Source organism: Megalops cyprinoides, chromosome 13, assembly GCF_013368585.1.
Source record: "Megalops cyprinoides isolate fMegCyp1 chromosome 13, fMegCyp1.pri, whole genome shotgun sequence".
NCBI classification, from domain to species: Eukaryota; Metazoa; Chordata; class Actinopteri; order Elopiformes; family Megalopidae; genus Megalops; species Megalops cyprinoides.
This window is the reverse complement of record NC_050595.1, coordinates 10,131,173-10,148,456: the sequence shown is the minus strand read 5'-3', so window position 1 is coordinate 10,148,456 and position 17,284 is coordinate 10,131,173. Positions and strand designations below refer to the sequence as shown.

The following is a 17,284-nucleotide window of genomic DNA, read 5'->3' as shown; positions in this document are numbered from 1 at the left end:
AAGCTACTGTGAGAGATCTACAGTTTCATGCCTTGGCTCCTGTTCAACTAAGTATGTGTACTTGTGAAGGAGTTTTTTTTTTTTTTTTTTTTGCAAAATGGTCTCTGTGAAATAAATTTCTCCAGAATATGATTTCTCTGATGTATCCTGGTACTCCTAAGATATTTCCATATGTAATCAGTCCTAGTGTTTTCTGATCATTAAGATATAGAACTACTGCACATCCAGAAATGCTAATTTACCTTATTCATGTACTATATTTAGATGACAGTAATGTAAAGAGGTATTTTTAGTTATACCTTCCTTGGTTTTCCAAGATGGATTTTTGAGGAAATGAGCTCACGTAGAATACCAGACTCAGCATATTAATGAGTTCCACATTGGCCCTGAAGTTAAAAATTAAATTTCTGCCAGCCTGTTCCAGAGTGGTTGTCATTTTATAGTTATAGAGTTTTATTGTACTATGGGTAGCATCCAGTTGCAGTCCAGGCTCATTGATTTCGAAATCCCAGGCACACACAGTTGAAGTCGTGTCTGTTGATTTGAAACAATACACCTTGACATGGGAATTACAACTGTATTTTCAGGAATTGTTTTCTGAAAATAGTTCATAAAATTTTTAGGTTTTTGAAAATTTTTATTTTGTGTAAATTCCATAGTGTAAGTGCTGAGAAACATTCAGTGAGCTTTTCACCAAGACTGCCATAGTTCACTGCAAGTTAAGGATATGCTCACCTAGTCTTTGCTTGTTGTGAGTGTTGTCTTTTTGGTCTGCATTTAGGAAGGTCTGGAACGCTGGTGCTTAAGAAGTTTCTTTTTTTTTTTCAAAAACTCTTATCTTGTTCATGTCATTTAACATCAGGAGGGAGCAAAAACCACTAACACTATATATGCAAAATATTTAAGAGGTCTGTCCTGGTTGGTTGGTGCTGTTCTTGTAATGATTTGAGGAACACTGGTGCTTTGGAAAATGGTGAAATTTTAAACAGCATTTCTAAAACTGAAATAACACAGTAATGCTGATAATTGAAAGTCATTTTGGGTGCTGCCTATTTAGCCTATGTAGACAAAGTGCTCAGTGACACTAGCACAGTCTGGAGGACTCCCGTTAAACCAATACAAATCAAAATCAAATGGCTTTAGGGACAGAGAATGCCCTGTTTCTCAGTTATTTTCCCAGTATGATGTGAGATGTTTACATTGCCACTCTTCAGTGAATCAGAAGTGAAAATTTTCACTCTGTATAAGACTCTGCAGTTCAAATTATTATCTCAACACAAGCCTTTGAAGCGTGTTCAGGTAGCTGACCGTTTTAAGTTGTTTATATTTTGATTCTTTCTTATTTCAGTTGAACAGTGATCCCACCGGTGCTGCTCCTCTCCAGCACCCTTTATGCCTAACAGAGTTTGTACTAACCAGAAAAAGAGAAGAATGGTGAAATGCATTCTGTGGTTTGTATGGGATTTTGATTACCGTAGAGATGTTTACATATCTGTGAAATAATTTCTGTTTCACTGATTTTATTGCTTAATAAAATGGCTCCTTGGTGCTGATTCCTGCTTTAGTAAAGGTGTGGAATAATATATACATTTGTAAAACTGGTTAAATTATACTTAAGTGTCCCCTTGGCAGGCCTCTGTTATCACATCTATTTGGATACTTTTTTTGACTGTATTGGCAAAAACTGGATTCTTTTGAATTGTTTGTACTGTAAATATGTTTAGTAGAGGATGTCTTTAATAAACAGGGAAGTATACAGATCAGTTGTCTGTTCAAGAGTCACATCTTTTATTTAAACTGCTGTAAGTCAATGTTCAAAAATATATTTTTTTAAATATTAAGACAGTATATTTTAAACTGCTACTACACAGACACTTGTATGACTGGCTTTTGCTTTAATACTCAGCATGGTCCACATTCAAATCCTAAGGGTCTTAACATTCCAAATGAGGTTGAGTTGTTGTAGTGCAGCGAAAGGTCTTTTCAGCCAAACCTGTGTCAGGTTAGCATCTGTACATTTTGAACACCAGAGAGTTCAAGGATTTTATCATTATAACATTGTTTACTTCTAAGTAAAATGCAAGTCTGCAGTGTGAGAGAGCACCACATGAAAATGCAGTCATTCAATAAGCAGCACTCACTGACAGGCCAAAAAGTCATAGTTTCCCAGCCGTGGCCTATATATTTCCTAGATAATCTCAGCCTTTGGACCTGCCTTCTCACAGAAATAGATACATGTGAATGCCCCGCCCTTTTCCGCAACAGTACCCACAGGTTTAAACAGGAAGTGCTGCTAGTACATATCACAGACAACTCGGCAAGATGGCTCGACCAAACGGCAAGTACAGAGTGCTTTGCATTAAATATGATAAGTATGAGGAAAGTATGGCCAAGTAGCTGCCTGTGCTTACTACCAGTTGAAAGAAAAAATAGGAATCAGTCTTTGAGAGATTGTATGTTTTTGTGAAAAATACCTTTCATTCATTGTAGTTCCAGTGACACAGCAAAATGAAAGTCAAAGCAGAAGTTACACAGAATCACTGAGCTGAGCGTTGTCTTTCACACATTCGTTCTGTCCTGAGATTTTCAGCAAGACTATGTTGCCACTGAATTTTAACAAAAGTGCATACATTTTATCAGTGTATTGTCCATTTTTACAGAATAGTATGATGATGCAAACGTACATCAAGTGAGAAGCATGTTAGTCAAATGTCTGTAGTAATGTATGGAAACAATAGTACAGTGTAAATGTATTTTAAGAGATACAACATTCATTGTGAGGAAGGAAGTAAAAACACAGCCAGTAAAATTAATGTTTACCAGGTGGAGCAGAAGAAATATTTGTGGTATAAGCTGTGATAGGTGCCCGAGGCATCATGACGCATGGGCCAAAAAATATGTCCATTATCACCGATGAAAACCTTGGACTCAGTCATATGCCAAACAAGCCTGATAAACCTATAAAAGGTTTCATTGAAATGTCTGAACACTGAATTTTCTTCTAGGCAGTCAACAGGGGAAAAAAATGGATTTCTCAAAAAGGAAGCTCAAAGAGCTGCCTACAGCTGCTCTGGCGAGGAGTGATGTTGTCTGGAGCCTGGACCTGCAGCACAACAGGTTGAAACACGTCAAGGGGATCTCTGCACTTCGCCACCTGAGAGACCTCAACCTATCTCGGAATGAGCTCTCCATCTTTCCCCGGGAGATAGAAGAGCTCCGTGAACTGAGAAGGCTGTACCTCAACCAGAACAGTATCAAGACTATCCCAGAAGGCATCTTTTCTCAGCTAAAGGAGCTGGAATTCCTCAAGCTAAGCACCAACCACCTGTCAGAGATTCCCTCGGATCTTAATCTCTGTAAAAAACTTGAGTATGTGAACCTCTCCAACAACTGCTTGAAGGACCTAAGGGCTCTGGTGGGCCTGCCCAAACTGAAGGACCTCTATGTGGAAAAAAATTACCTGACCAAGCTTCCTGCCAGTCTCTTTTTGGACACAGGCCTGACTATGTTCAAGGGCACTGAAAACCCCCTTCGGGAGCCCCCCGAAGAGGTATGCGCAGGGGGGGTGAAGGACATTCAACGGTACTTCAAAATGCTGGGGAGCGACGGGCTCCACATGCGCAGAGTCAAGACCATGTTTCTGGGCTCTTCCATGGCCGGCAAGTCCACGATATGCCGCAGCCTAAAGAAGAGAGAGCCCGTGGAGGTGGCCCTCGACGACCGCACCGTGGGCATTGAGATCAGCGAGGTGGAGATGGGAGACGTCCGTTTCCTCTTCTGGGATTTTGCCGGACAGGAGGAGTACTACCTCACTCACCACGTCTTCATCACCCCTCAGGCCTTCGTCATCCTCACCATTGATCTGGCCAGGTAGAAAATAATATTAGCTCGGCGCATTTCACCAGTTTACAGTTTCCACCATGGTTATAATAGGCTGTGCTTTGCATTACTTTGCATTTCATTATTGGCATTTAGCAACCGCTCATAGCCTGAGTGACTTACATAGGTTACAATTTTTCACGTTACACATTTATACAGCTGGATACTTACAGAGGCAATTGTGGGTCAAGTACCTTGCCCAAGGGTACAACAACAAGGCCCCAGCAAGGAACCAAACCGGCAACCTTTCAGTTACGAGTCCTGCTTCTTACCACTATACTACACTGCTTTGCACATCTTGTAATTGTTGTACAGTAAAAAAAAAAAAAAATCATGATTCACTGTGTAAAATCCTTTGCCTGTATGTTTCAGTTACAGTGTCAAAGATCCACAGTCTTTCAACGAGAGTGTGAGCTTCTGGATCAACAATGTGCAGCTGAGGGTCCCTGACTCTGTGGTCCTGCTTGTGGGGACTCACTTGGACCAGTGCAGAGATGAAGGGGAGGTGCGGGAGAAGAAGGAGCACATTGAGATGAGCATCAGGGACATGCTGGAGGAACGGAGGGAAAATCTGGAACAGCGCATAAAAAACATCAAGGAGGAACAGAAGGATCCTGCCATGTTCTCTGATCACCTGAGAGACCTTGATCAGCTTACTGAGTACCACCTAAAGGTAGAATGCACAGAGATGGGCTTACTGTTCCATGGGACAGCAAGTGTTTAAATTTGGTGGTCTGATTCGCTACCAGAATTCACCTCTTGTAAAACGTGGGTACAGAAAGAGGTGTGAATATCCCAGACTCATAGCACTCGGGTTTCATTATTTTTCGTTGATGTGGAAGAGGTCAGCTATAATCAGAAAGGGTCATGTTAAAAGGTTTCAGCTCAGGCCTTCTGAGTCTTCCTCTTCTGAAGATTAAAAGAAGACAGGGCCTGCTTTGATTGTAATTAGGTGCATTTGAAATAATTAAAATGGTGGTACAAATGGAGTGCCTCTTTATGGGAATCTTTTAAGAGATGGATTTTGACACCCTGAAGAACCCGAAGTTTTTAACAATCTAACCTTACTCATGAAAATGTTTTGGATTTTGTATTAACTGCACATTTCTCGTCTGTTTTGCTCAGGTCATTGGCCTCATACCCATTGACTGCACAAAACCTGAAGAAATTACAAAGCTCCAAGACCATATTTTATGTCAGGTGCAGAAGACAGAACTATTCCCTAACATAGAGAAGACACTGCCACGTAAATTTCAAGAGGTAGAATTATCAATCAAAGACCTTAAAAAAGAAGAGGCCACTCCTAAACATGGTACTGTAGGGCTATCTTTATGCCTTAACCAACATTTCTAAAGCTTAGATGATTGCAAAGCATATTTCTGTTAAGTTGAATTAACTATGAATGTACTGCCATACACAGGGATATGGTCTTTTGACGAAATTCTGGATAATCTATGCACCAAGCTTGGTGAGCTGGATCGTGAAGACCTAAAATGCATTCTGCGTTATCTACATCGGATTGGGATCATTGTGTGGTATGAAGAGATAACCTCTTTGGTGGATACTGTGTTCGTGGAGCCATCTTTCCTCATAACTCTATTCAAAGTAAGTGTGTCCTGCATGGAGGAAGGAGTGGCACAAACCAAATCATGAATTCACGCTGTTATTCGACGATCCATATGGTCATCTGGATCATATGGGTTTCATGGATCATATATGTACTCGTTTTCTATGTCAGCATGCTTTGAATAGCTACCATCATTGCTCCAAAATTGAACTTATGTCCGGGGGTATTGATGGCATATGCTATAACAGATAACAAGTAGTAGTTAACATTCTTTGATCCCAGCACTTACCGCTTCCTCCTTTTTATTTCTTTCAACTTTCTTTGACATAGACCATTGTGAGACATGACTTGGTGAAACAACTGAAAGACATCCCCAGAAACGAGCTGCAGCGGGAAAGGGCTCTTGACATACATAGAAGCAAATGGATCAATGACTTACAAGCGAGAGCCACACTGCACAATGTAGCCATACGAGTCCTGCTGAGAAGGTCCCTGAGAGAGCACCAGCTGGATGACGAGGACGTAGTGAAGGAGATAGTTGGGACCAGGACAGAAGATGGGAAAGTCCTCCAGCTTTTGCACCACTTCGAAATTTGTCTTCCAACCAAGTTTAGCAGCCCCCTCAATCCAGAAGCCCCCGAGTTCAGCCCTAATAAAATGTGGAAGCTCTCAGACCTCTCCATACACGATCCAAAAGATGCCTGCTTGTTCCCAAGCTACCTTCAGGACAATAATACAGTCCTGAAGATGTGGGGGGAAGATAAGAATGATGAAGTTGAGGTTCGGGTCTATTTCCTCCCAGAGATCCCCCATGGGCTCTTCCACAGGTAATGCTGTTTTGTATGTCTCTGTTACTTCAAGTTTAAAGTTGACCCCAGGAGCATAATTCATCCTGAATTTTTCCTATAGACACACCATGTTTTAAAGAGGCTTATTTACTTTGTCTTGTGGTTCTTATGAAACGACTGCAGTTATCTGTACCATTGTGTGTTCCTTAAATAGCATTCAAGCTTCTGCAAGGTAGGATCAACACATTGTTATGCGAAGTTGACTGTAGGAGTAGTGTGGCTTCTAGCTAGCTTTTTTTTCATTTTGTTTTTTTCCCCGTAGGCTTATCATTAAGGCCTGTTCATTTTACCCTGCTCACTGGGTGGGAAAAGAATTGTGCCTCCTTAGTTCTGGCGAAAGACTGGTCCTGCTCAAAGAAAGGTGTGGGAATAAAGATGAGGATCAATTCATTGTAATTCGCTGCAGAAGACCTGACCCCCTCAAGCAAGGTAATGTACCTGAAATATCCCAGCTGTTCAGATGGATAACATATAAAAATAAGTAAGCTTTTGGAATTGTTGTGGATGAGAATATCTGCAGAGTAAAACATATTATGTGAATGTGTATGTGTTCACTTGTGTGTTTGTCTCATATTTGCCTCTGGCCATTATATTTACAGACATGGACAAATGCTGGGACATGGTCAGGACAGTTCTGTCGAAACTGATGCAGCTGACTGAGCAGTGGCCTGGTCTCTGGCCGTACATCTGCACTCCGTGTAGAGAAAGCGGATGCTCTGCTTACTTCCATTGGAATTGCTGGAAGGAACCTTATACGTAAGTTTTGGCTTGATTATAAATGTCTCCATTTCATCTCTTCAGAATAACAGGAAATGCAGTCTCACTGAATCAACAACTTATGGATCGTGGACACTTTACATGGCTTGTAAACCACAGTATTAAGCCACAGTATAAAGGTATAAAGTAGCTCTTACAGCTTTTACATGTTATTGCTAATTCTTGAGATTGAATTTCAACATATCTATTTATTTTGTCAAGGAGCCTCATTGTACAAATTGGCAAAACACATGTGTGAGCATGGAATAAATATTCATATTGATTACCTTTCTTTCCTCAGGGGGGCAGAGGAGAAAGAACTCTGTGATAATGGGCATATACATCGGCCTGAGATGCTGTTTCCGAAAGGTATTTTTATTAGTCATTATACTATCAGTAGTATTGACAAATGCAACCCTGGCATGAATATTAAACATGGTTTTATATTGTTCTCACAGCTCAGAGGGATACAAAGTCCAATGAGTCACTGAATGTTGCCTTGGAGGAGACATCTTAACATCAGTTTTGCAGTCTCTTCCCAACTCATTTCTACACAAGCCACTGTGAGGATATGCTCGAAAAAAAAAAAACAGGAGACAGTGAGGATGGAAATTGTGAGGACAAACTAATAGTTGTGTGCATAAAAGTAAATGTTGTACTCTCAGGCAAGATACTTAACTCAAATCAGTAAATATCTAGCCTCAGTGACTATCCAGCTGTATACATATATAACATCTGAAAATTGTAAGCTATGCATGTCACTTTGGATAAGAGTGTCTGCAAAGTAATTGCAATGTCAAAAAGGCTGTTTCATCCATATTAGCAGAAGAAAAATATATAACCTGTACATTCAAGCAAGCAGACCAAGTGAACATTATTTGAAAACAAGGGAGGAAGTTATGGGTGGTTGTTTCAATGTGTGTCATTCCTGTCACCAAAAGGAAGTTCTCAGGTACTGGCATTGACCTTGACATTGACATTGACTGCAGGACAATAGCGAAAAAACTGTGAAGACTCAGTGGCAATCTGCAGTGTTTTCAGATGAAAATGAATTACACAGAAATATTACAGTTGATTGTTTTATAACATTATAGCTATAGTCTTAATATAGTCTGGTCCCAGGTTCGTAGTTTAGTTTTCTAAAATAAGCACAGACAGACGTCTGACCTGCCATAACCTTTTGTCTACTGTCGATTTGGGGGCGTTTCCTTATTTAATGAGGTAAAAAGATAAGAAACGCAGATTTGGAGGTTCCTCTGATTCTCCTTCTTTGGCTTGACAAGCATTGTAATAAACAACTCTTTGTACTGCTGTGTGTACATGCACATACATGTATTACAGGAGCAAAAACACTTGATAGCATATAATGGAAATGAAGACAAGAGTTTGGCATTCTTGATTGCCAAATGTACTGCCAAAAATAAATGCATTTCACATTCATAAATCAATTCAATACGTTATTTGCTGTTACAGAAAAAAATAGCAGACTGACAGACCATTGTTGTGCATAATTTCTGTTCGTTTCTCAAATAAAATAACTATGGTCGACAACTATGACTGTTGGTCTTGTTTGTGTGAATGACCTCATACTGTGTGAATGGCCATAAGACCAGAAAGGGGAACCTGCAGTCATATTTAGGTGTGGTGAGATCATTTGCATTTGGTTTTGAATATTAGAAACTGTTGAGTCTGTGTACAAGGGAGTGTGACACTTTACTGGAACGGCCAGGTTTTTTTGATAAAGGTTTTGATAATTAGTCTGGCCTGCTTCCTGGTACATTTCTAGACATGAGCTTTGAAGACTACCGTATGTATCCCGGCTGATTTCATTGAATTGGTTACTTTTGCCATCTTAATTGAACTCCTGGTTGATTAAGTAGCTATTTATGACCATAAGACAGTGGGACAAAGCTTTCTTCTGAGCAGGCCTGGCTAAATTCAGGGCTTTGTCTGTGGGGGGTGGCCATCTCCACATCTTGTACACAGGAGTAGAATCAGCAGCCGGGAAGCAATGTACAAGCAAGAAAGGTACTGTGGATAGAGTAAAATTCTTGTCAACCTTGTTACTGCAGGTAAAAGGGAAACAAGTAAAGTGCAGAAAGCCACTATAAACTCTATTGGCGATTCTTTGTGGTTGAAACCTCTCCACAATGTAATTGAGAACTGACCTTGAATGAAGCTATATGGCTACAGGAAGAGAAAGTGGTCCATTTTGTTTAAGTGCTACATACGTCATTCTGGTTACAGGGAGCCTCTGGTTTGAAGCAAATGGTTCCATTCTTCACCTTAAAGGTGTGAATGAAAAAAAACGTCTGCAAATATAAATGTCTGTTATTGTTAAATATTTACCCTGTAAGAGACCCTAACCTGTGTTTTAATAAGATAAAATAAGCAAATGTAACATATGCAAATTTATGTAACCAATAGAAATAACTGTAAGATGAACTTTGTTATCAACAAGGCTTGTTGGGGGGACTTTTTGCTCCACAGCAAACCCTGTTTTGTATAGATGTACTTATACTGTAACACATATATAGACCCCTCTTATATTTGCTCAGTCAGTTTTTATTCCTGTAGAAATTAGTACTTTATGTGATTAACAAGTGTTTGTCAACCCTATTAACCATAAAGTGGCAGAACAACTAAAACCATTTAAAACTAAATGGGTTTTAAAGTCTACTGTTCAACACTGTGTACAATGTTCTAATGACCTTGACCTGTAAAATAAGTATAACTTGCCCTCCTGAGCTCAGATTATACTGTGCCAATGGCAAGCCAATGCCCAATCATGCACAAGTTGGCAGAACTTTATTTGTTGATGTAGGCTATAGATGTGTGTACACAGGCAGGACATGTATAAATGTTTCCAAAGGACATCCTGAAATGTCTTGTTGCTCATATCTGGCAGACATGTCTGGTACAAAAATGTCCTAATGTTCCAATTCTAACTTTCACACAGTGTCTCTAATGCTAATCATCATACAAAATGGTAATGAAGGAGACATGTGACAACAAGGCTTTTCTGGCATTAAAGACAGCACTTGATGTGTCACAGTTTTTGTTTATTACTCTTCTGCGAAACCATATACTGAAACTGTATATTGAAACTGAATTGAATTATGAGTAGTTAAAACAGAGGTGTGTTTCAGTGCCTTTATGAGACTACACAATGCATTCCAGTTCAACAATACAAGTTGTCTTACCAGTTTTGCCTTTTAAGGCATATATTTTAAGGTTATATGCTTTCTCCAAACACGTGACATTGTGACATTTCTCCAACATCGCTGTCCAGTGAAATGTTATGAATGAGATTTTAAAAAGCTTTAAGATTTCTACATAGCTACATTGCCTTATCATTAGAAACCTGACAACTTTCTTTTTGTCTGGGTGTGGAATAGCAGGGCAACCTGTGTATGAGTCATGGTGAAGTATGTGACTCATATGCTAAAATAGACAGAAACTAATCAGAGTAGAGTTGAATTCCTTCAGAAATTCACAGATGTTTTTTTTAACTGTAGTGACTTTGGTATATTTTATTGAATAACTGATTTTCAAATGATTTTCAGTGAAATTTGAATTGCAATGTGGCAAAGCTGCCTGATGCTTCTCATGTTAAAAAAACTTACAAAGCTTGCAGTAACCAAACCTTCTTCCATCAGTTACACCTCTTTCAGGTTTTGTGTGCCTGAGAATGTGTCCAGACAGGTGTTAAGCAATTACCTAACTGTCTGATTGGCCACACCCCTAATTAAGATTATATAAATGAGAGGTGGTTGCAAGAAGGGATGGAGTTTTGTTTTTTCATGTGTTGTTTTAGCTAGTTTTACCCATTCAAACATATCATGTTTATTTATAAAATAAAATGAAAGTCAAAACACATGTGAGATAACATATCTGACACATGGAGTCAAACAGTTGGCCATGTCTGTCTATGGAGAAAGACAGCAAGAAGTAGAGGTGAAAAGATACTGTCAGAACCAGAGAAAAACAGCGTGAGGTAAGGTAAAGTTGGGTTTTTATGCTCCTAAATGCACAAAAGCACAAAACACTAGCAGGAAATTGATGATTGAGGGCAGGTGTGTCTGAAAACTCATTATCTGAACTTTTGGTGAAAAGTAAAATAAAATGAATTTACTGATCGGTCCTGGCCACGACTCAGTTTTTCTGGAGAAACCTGGGCATTTAATCAATAGGATGACAAACATCCACCATAAAACTGAGTTATTACATCATCATCAGGCTGGTCATTTCCATTGATGGCAGCTAGTGCCGGTGAAAGATAGACCCTTAACTTTACTGATTGATGAAAGAGATGAAGACTAAAGATCTGTACTCCTCTTGTGTGAGTGGGAGTTGGGCTTTCTGCAACACATTACTTGGTGCTCATTGCATATATCTGTACTTATCTGCGGGGCTTGGTTTTGTACCACTGTTTCCAGTTATTTCATCATTGGATTTCAGTGTTCCGTCAGCATTGCTTTAGAGTGTATTTTTACTGGAAAACACGAACAACGAATATACCATTCTGAGAGATGCATGTGTTCCAATTAAAACTTGCAAACCATTAATATTGACGTAGTTTCAAAGCTTGCCACCTACTGGCACTATTTGAATCTATCGTTTCTAAATAATACTCGTCTCCTCGTCGTTATATGTTAATAGGTGTTAACTGGTACCTGCGAATACAACTCAAAACTGATCTTAAATCAACTAAAGATATAGACTATAGATAATCGACACCATCAACAACTCCAAACAGAAGGTACTCTGATTCAACTTGCAAAACCGTGTACGGGACAGTGGCAAGCTGATGTCATGCGGAACTCCCTTTAATATCCGCTAGAGGGTGCTGTATGTCCATATTGCTTATCCATCCTTAACAAGAATGCATTGGAATTGCTAATCACACTCCGTGTTCGAGTCTTGCTAATAGTAAGTGTAATTCCATCAATCCTGATCATGAACACATGTTGTCGTTAGGGAGCAGACTGCAATAGTAATACATAAAGCCTATGTGTCTAATATGCGTGATAACAAAGTTGGTTGATTTTACTTTCGTCATGTAACGAACAAGGAGCTAAAATGGTCATTTAATGTTTTGGTCTTTAAGATGAATACTCGTGCTGTATTTTTGGTTGATTTGTCTACCCGTCCTTTGACGAAATAGTGTCTGCCTACTTATCATATCTGACAATGCATGATTTAGTAATAAATGTTTTTACTTGGTTTAAGAAGTTTACAAAAACGGCAATCCCTGAGCAGATCGGGGGATACTCGAAGCGGCAAGAAAAATATGTCCACAAGTTCATAAGGTTATTTGGTCCTGTTTTTCAAATCAATCGATCAAGGAAAGATACTCTTATTACTAGGGCATAGGTCATGTGTCATAAACACACGTGTGTGTGTGTGTGTCTGTTAATGTATTCATACCTAAAGTGTATGGTCCATGGTTATTGGGAGTTTAAAATCAAGATACTTAATATGTGCATACATGCCAGCTGTTGTATGCTGTGTAAACTAAATTACCTGTAAATAATAACGTATATAATAATGTGTATTAATTAAATACATTTACAAGTGGACGTGCATTCCTGCAACAGTTTCCTCATAGGCCTATTTGGTACGCTCCTATTTTCTGTTGTACACATTATTAACATTCTTACTTCGTAGATGGTCTGACGCTGCTTGTGCATTATCTAACAGAATACATATGACGGACTGCTTTGATTAATGCCAAAAGATGTACACATTTAAATCAGTCGTGCTGCAAAGCAAGGGTTTATGGAACCGTCTTTGTCAAAAGAGACAAGATGCAGTTATTTTCTTCTCCCCAGCAGTAACCTGGATACCGGAGAGCACACACTTGGTATTTTAGATTTAAAAGCCCGAGAGGAGACGGGTGGGTGGAGGGTCTGATAACTTGAAGACTTGCCAGGGGTGTATTGTCAAATTCAAAAGACATTTCAGAACCAAAGCTTTCAATTTTTTCTTCTCTTCTATTTTTCTTTTTTATTCGCCCGGTTGCAGACCATTTGAATCAGCCAATGGGCTTTCAAGCTCGGTATATTGGAATGTAAATGAGCACAGCGCGTGCTCCTGGTGCTGTGAAAGCGCCGGATTGTTTATTGAGCTCGCGGAGCCACGCGCCTGGCTCGCGAAGCCAGCGTGCAGAAGAATCACACAGCGGGGCGGGGCCTTCCAAGGAAGCGTGCATCTCTAAAGGGGTGGGGAGTAAGGCGCGTGTTGAAAAAGAGGACTGCTGCCAAAGTTTGCTTCAGATCGACCACTGGAGAAGGTGCTATTAAGATTTAGATCCAAGTCCCCCTGTGTGCACCAGCCACACGCCCCACGCGAAGGACACGAGAGCAATACGTTGCCAGTTCTCGTTTGTTTTTCCATGTGTGAGAGGCTGCGTTTGAACAACCGTTTTCTTGAAGTCATTCTTTTTACTTAAGAAGATGGAAAGCACCACCATCGCCACAACACAAATCACGCAAGGTGCATACTCTTTCGGGATCGCGGAGGGCCGTCCCCCGATCACCTTGCAAGCTTCGGCACAGGACTGCGGTATCCCCAGCGCCACGAGCCAGCAACCCAAGAGCAAAGTGCTGAAAAGACAGCGCTCTAGTTCGCCGGAACTTCTCCGGTGCAAAAGGAGGCTAAGCTTCAATGGACTGGGCTATACAATTCCACAGCAGCAGCCCGTCGCGGTGGCCAGACGCAACGAGCGGGAGAGGAACCGGGTCAAACAGGTCAACATGGGCTTCCAGACGCTGCGCCAGCACGTGCCCAACGGGGCAGCCAACAAAAAGATGAGCAAGGTGGAGACGCTGCGTTCGGCGGTCGAGTACATCCGTGCATTACAGCAGCTTCTGGACGAGCACGATGCAGTGTCAGCGGCATTTCAGTGCGGGGTACCGTCCCCTACACTCTCAAATAGCTACTCCGCGGACCCAGAATCGCCTCATTCCACTTATTCCTCAGACGAAGGTAGCTACGAGCATCTAAGTTCGGAAGAGCAAGAGCTGTTGGATTTCACGACCTGGTTCGACAGATACTGATCAGGTAATTTATTCACGTAAATTATGTTCTGCTGTTTGCCATGCTTTTAGTAAAACTTTTTGATTCCAGGTTTTTAATTTGAATACTTGATCAAATACGTTTGTTTACCCAGACCTCTGGTTCTAAGTCATTCCCTTTCTCTCAAGCAGGTGCAGAAAGTTGTAACGACAGAAAAAAAATCAACCTGAGCGCCTCTCTTCGGTGTTGCCATGCGACGGGAGAACGGGATTACAACGGTCCATGGGTGACTCTTTGCATTACAGCGGAAATTATCACTGCTCGCCTGGACCTACTGGACAAAGCCTCCAAGGACAAGGAAATGCCGCAAAAGCCAATGGAATTAATTTTGTTAAACTAAGTGCAATTAATTGTATGTAGTCGGAACCATGAAGATTAGCATATGTCTCCACGTTGACACGAATGTGGTGTCGTAACGGTTTTGTTATCGACAAGGTGATAAGGAGGTCTGGAGCGAGGAGGGTGACAGACCAGAACAGGACTACCACGCTTAGCTCGCGAGCCGGATGTGCTGGAAAATCAACAAGAACTCTAAATTTCATTTTATTCTTAAGTTGTTTGTTGATGTACATTTTGTTTCTGATTTCATTTGTATCATACTTCTCACTGAATTTATATGAAGACTTATTTTTGTATTGCAAAAAATGTTTTGTTTTTGTTTTCGGGAACAATGCCGCTTTTTGAGCGAGTATGAGGTAAAAAGGGAAGAGACGAAAATCACTTCACTTCGCTGGATTTTTTTTAATGTATGTTTGAATTGACTGTAATAGAAATACTGTTTCTTCCATTGCAAAAACGTTTTAAATGGTTTTACGTTCTATGGAAGACTTAGTTTTCATGTGCACTTGTGTTCCCAATTTTTCATACTAAAGTGTACATAAGCATTTTTGACAGAGATATCATATTTTATGTAAAATAGGCTTTATAAATAAATATTACTCTATTTATGCTATACCTTGTGCTTCCTTTAATTGAGTTTGGCAACCTTTGGGGTCCTCAGTCACGAAGAGGTGGAAGGTTGTACTCATGCTATACTTGTGCATTCGTACCCCCTCCCCCTGTCCACCCCCACTCTGTCACCCATGCATGGGTATAATACTGAGCCCTTATGTTCTTTTGGGAGCTGTACTGAAGCCCACATTAGTTGTCTCCCATCACATTCAGGGGTGAGCCAGACCACTGTGAATTCAGATTTGGAGATGCTTATGTGTGAGTCTATGGCTCTGCTGAATGGCTCAACATGCCATCTTGCTGAATTTTACACCCAGATCAGTTGCAGTTAGTGTGCATAACCATGAACATAGACCAACACTAAAATGCTGTAATTCATCAAGCCATTTTCCTATTTGTTATGTTAGTTGCAGTGGCGGGTAGTGAATATAACAATCAGGAATAATACAAGTGCAGTGTGTGTAGGGGGAGGGAGAGGGTACAAGTATTTGTGTTCATAGCTATAAAACTGTATGGTGCTTTCATGAGATGCACACACTCCAGGGTATCTTGCAGTCCAGAAATCGACCATCTTACCACATAATTTCAATGCCATCAAACACTGAAATAAGTGCAGTTCTATTTTTTCCACATTAAAAGTGAAATAACTGCCACCTTGCTATTTATTTCACGACTGTTCCTAGTTTGGGTTTTTTTTAACTGTTTGGTTTGTTCAATAGATGCAGTAAGTAGGATGCAGTAATAAAACCAGCAGTCAGGGATATGCTGGTGAAAATTCAATCAACACTACCCACTGTTATGCCAAGTGCAACTGCAGGAAAAACTCAATGAGAAGCACATTAAACGCTTTCAACAGTTTAGTTCAGAGTCTGTAGAAGGGGAAATGAGTGGCCATCAAAAGCATGTGAATGCTTGAACAGCTGGAATGTAGAAGTATGTGAATGGCTCACAATGTTGTATGCATTTAATTGTGTGTGTGTGTATGCGCACACATGTGTGATGTGGAGGACATTTAAAAAGGTTTATGTCTCAGAAGTGCCAATCCTCCAATTATCAGCATCCTTTTCTCAGTACTTTCCAGTCCTCCAGTTATCAGTCTCCTCTTCTCAGCACATTTCCAAAAATCAAAATTGGACCAGACAAGATTGACATTTAACTGTACTGGGACTCAATGTAATGTAAAGATAAACTCAGCATGGTCATGGTCATGGTCTACACCTTAATAACAATAACTCATTTTAGTTTCTAAAACAACAGACACAAAAAGAAGAGATTTTTTTTCTGCTATTCGTTGAAATGTAGTTATTGCACCTCAAGGCACAGTTTGCCGGTTTACCGATTTTACATGTTTTTGTTTGGACTTATTTACTGTTAATACTTCACCCTTAAAAGTAAGGTTGTCACATTAGCAATATATTTAATGTGAAATGTTGGGAAAGCAGCAAAGTAGTTATATTACTTATCATGAACAACCTCAAAATGTGGCAGGTTCTTACAGGGGGTTCTGACTAAGCATCTATTTGTACTTCATTAATAACACACACACACACACACACACACACACACACACTCACACGTAAATATACTTGTGTGGCAGCCTGGACAGTTTAAAAGTTAGTGTATTGGTTTTAACAAATGAAGTAGAAATCTTAACGGAGCAGCTGTGAACTTCGGCACCATCTATAAAATAGACACACACACACCATGCATTGCGCTTTGTTTGCATTGTAGCAATATGACATTTCAAGCAATGCATTGCTTCTTTTTATCCTTTCCCTCTTTAGCCAATATAAAGGGGGCGGGGTCACTCAGTTTCTTCAAAGGATTCTATAAAATACTGTTCAGAAGACAAAGTCAGACAATGCATCAGGTCAAAATTCTTGTTTCCCGATTAAGCTCTGTCTAAAAGAACGGCTGCCTTCGACAAACACTTGCATCCCCAACTGCGTTTTTGAGTTCGCACACATAACCCAATCAAATAGCCCGTCTCCTTCAAAACAGGGACCACAAAACCCCATTGTCCAGTCTATTGTAAGCGTTTTTGAGCCTCATTATACGTATTATACGCCCTTTTGTATTGTAAATAAACATCGCTGCAGAAATCAAGCGGAACAGAAAAGGAATAACGAACTGAATTTCAACTGGAGCTATAACATCAACTTCAAATGTCGAGACCCATCATTGATACTGAAATAAGAAATGC

At 40.2% G+C, this 17,284-nt stretch overlaps 2 protein-coding genes across 3 annotated transcripts; both read left to right on the top strand.

Annotated features, from left to right (window-relative positions):
• Positions 1–2,321: 2,321 nt before the first annotated feature.
• si:ch211-210p4.6 (malignant fibrous histiocytoma-amplified sequence 1) lies at positions 2,322–7,567 on the top strand. Its single transcript, XM_036544236.1, has 10 exons — positions 2,322–2,342; positions 3,006–3,870; positions 4,252–4,552; positions 5,005–5,191; positions 5,300–5,484; positions 5,777–6,273; positions 6,557–6,723; positions 6,894–7,050; positions 7,352–7,419; positions 7,509–7,567. Exons 2-10 carry the CDS (start codon positions 3,026–3,028, stop codon positions 7,565–7,567), a joined length of 2,466 nt encoding a protein of 821 aa, XP_036400129.1. The 5' UTR covers positions 2,322–2,342; positions 3,006–3,025.
• Positions 7,568–13,343: 5,776 nt separating this feature from the next.
• On the top strand, positions 13,344–14,587 carry LOC118788537 (achaete-scute homolog 1b-like). Of its 2 annotated transcripts, none has more exons than XM_036544563.1 (2): positions 13,344–14,115; positions 14,262–14,587. In XM_036544563.1, exon 1 carries the CDS (start codon positions 13,509–13,511, stop codon positions 14,109–14,111), a length of 603 nt encoding a protein of 200 aa, XP_036400456.1. In that variant the 5' UTR covers positions 13,344–13,508; the 3' UTR covers positions 14,112–14,115; positions 14,262–14,587. The 2 variants fall into 2 exon arrangements, with proteins under 2 accessions (XP_036400456.1, XP_036400457.1); XM_036544564.1 differs by having other exon boundaries at positions 14,259–14,587.
• The last annotated feature ends 2,697 nt before the right edge of the window (positions 14,588–17,284 follow it).

Coding starts and splice junctions, on each gene's coding strand:
- LOC118788537 (XM_036544563.1), top strand. CDS start 13,509: ATGGAAAGCACCACCATCGCCACAACACAAATCACGCAAGGTGCATAC.
- si:ch211-210p4.6 (XM_036544236.1), top strand. CDS start 3,026: ATGGATTTCTCAAAAAGGAAGCTCAAAGAGCTGCCTACAGCTGCTCTG. Junction 5,485..5,776: donor TCCTCATAACTCTATTCAAA/GTAAGTGTGTCC, acceptor TCTTTGACATAG/ACCATTGTGAGACATGACTT. Junction 6,274..6,556: donor CCCCATGGGCTCTTCCACAG/GTAATGCTGTTT, acceptor TTTTCCCCGTAG/GCTTATCATTAAGGCCTGTT.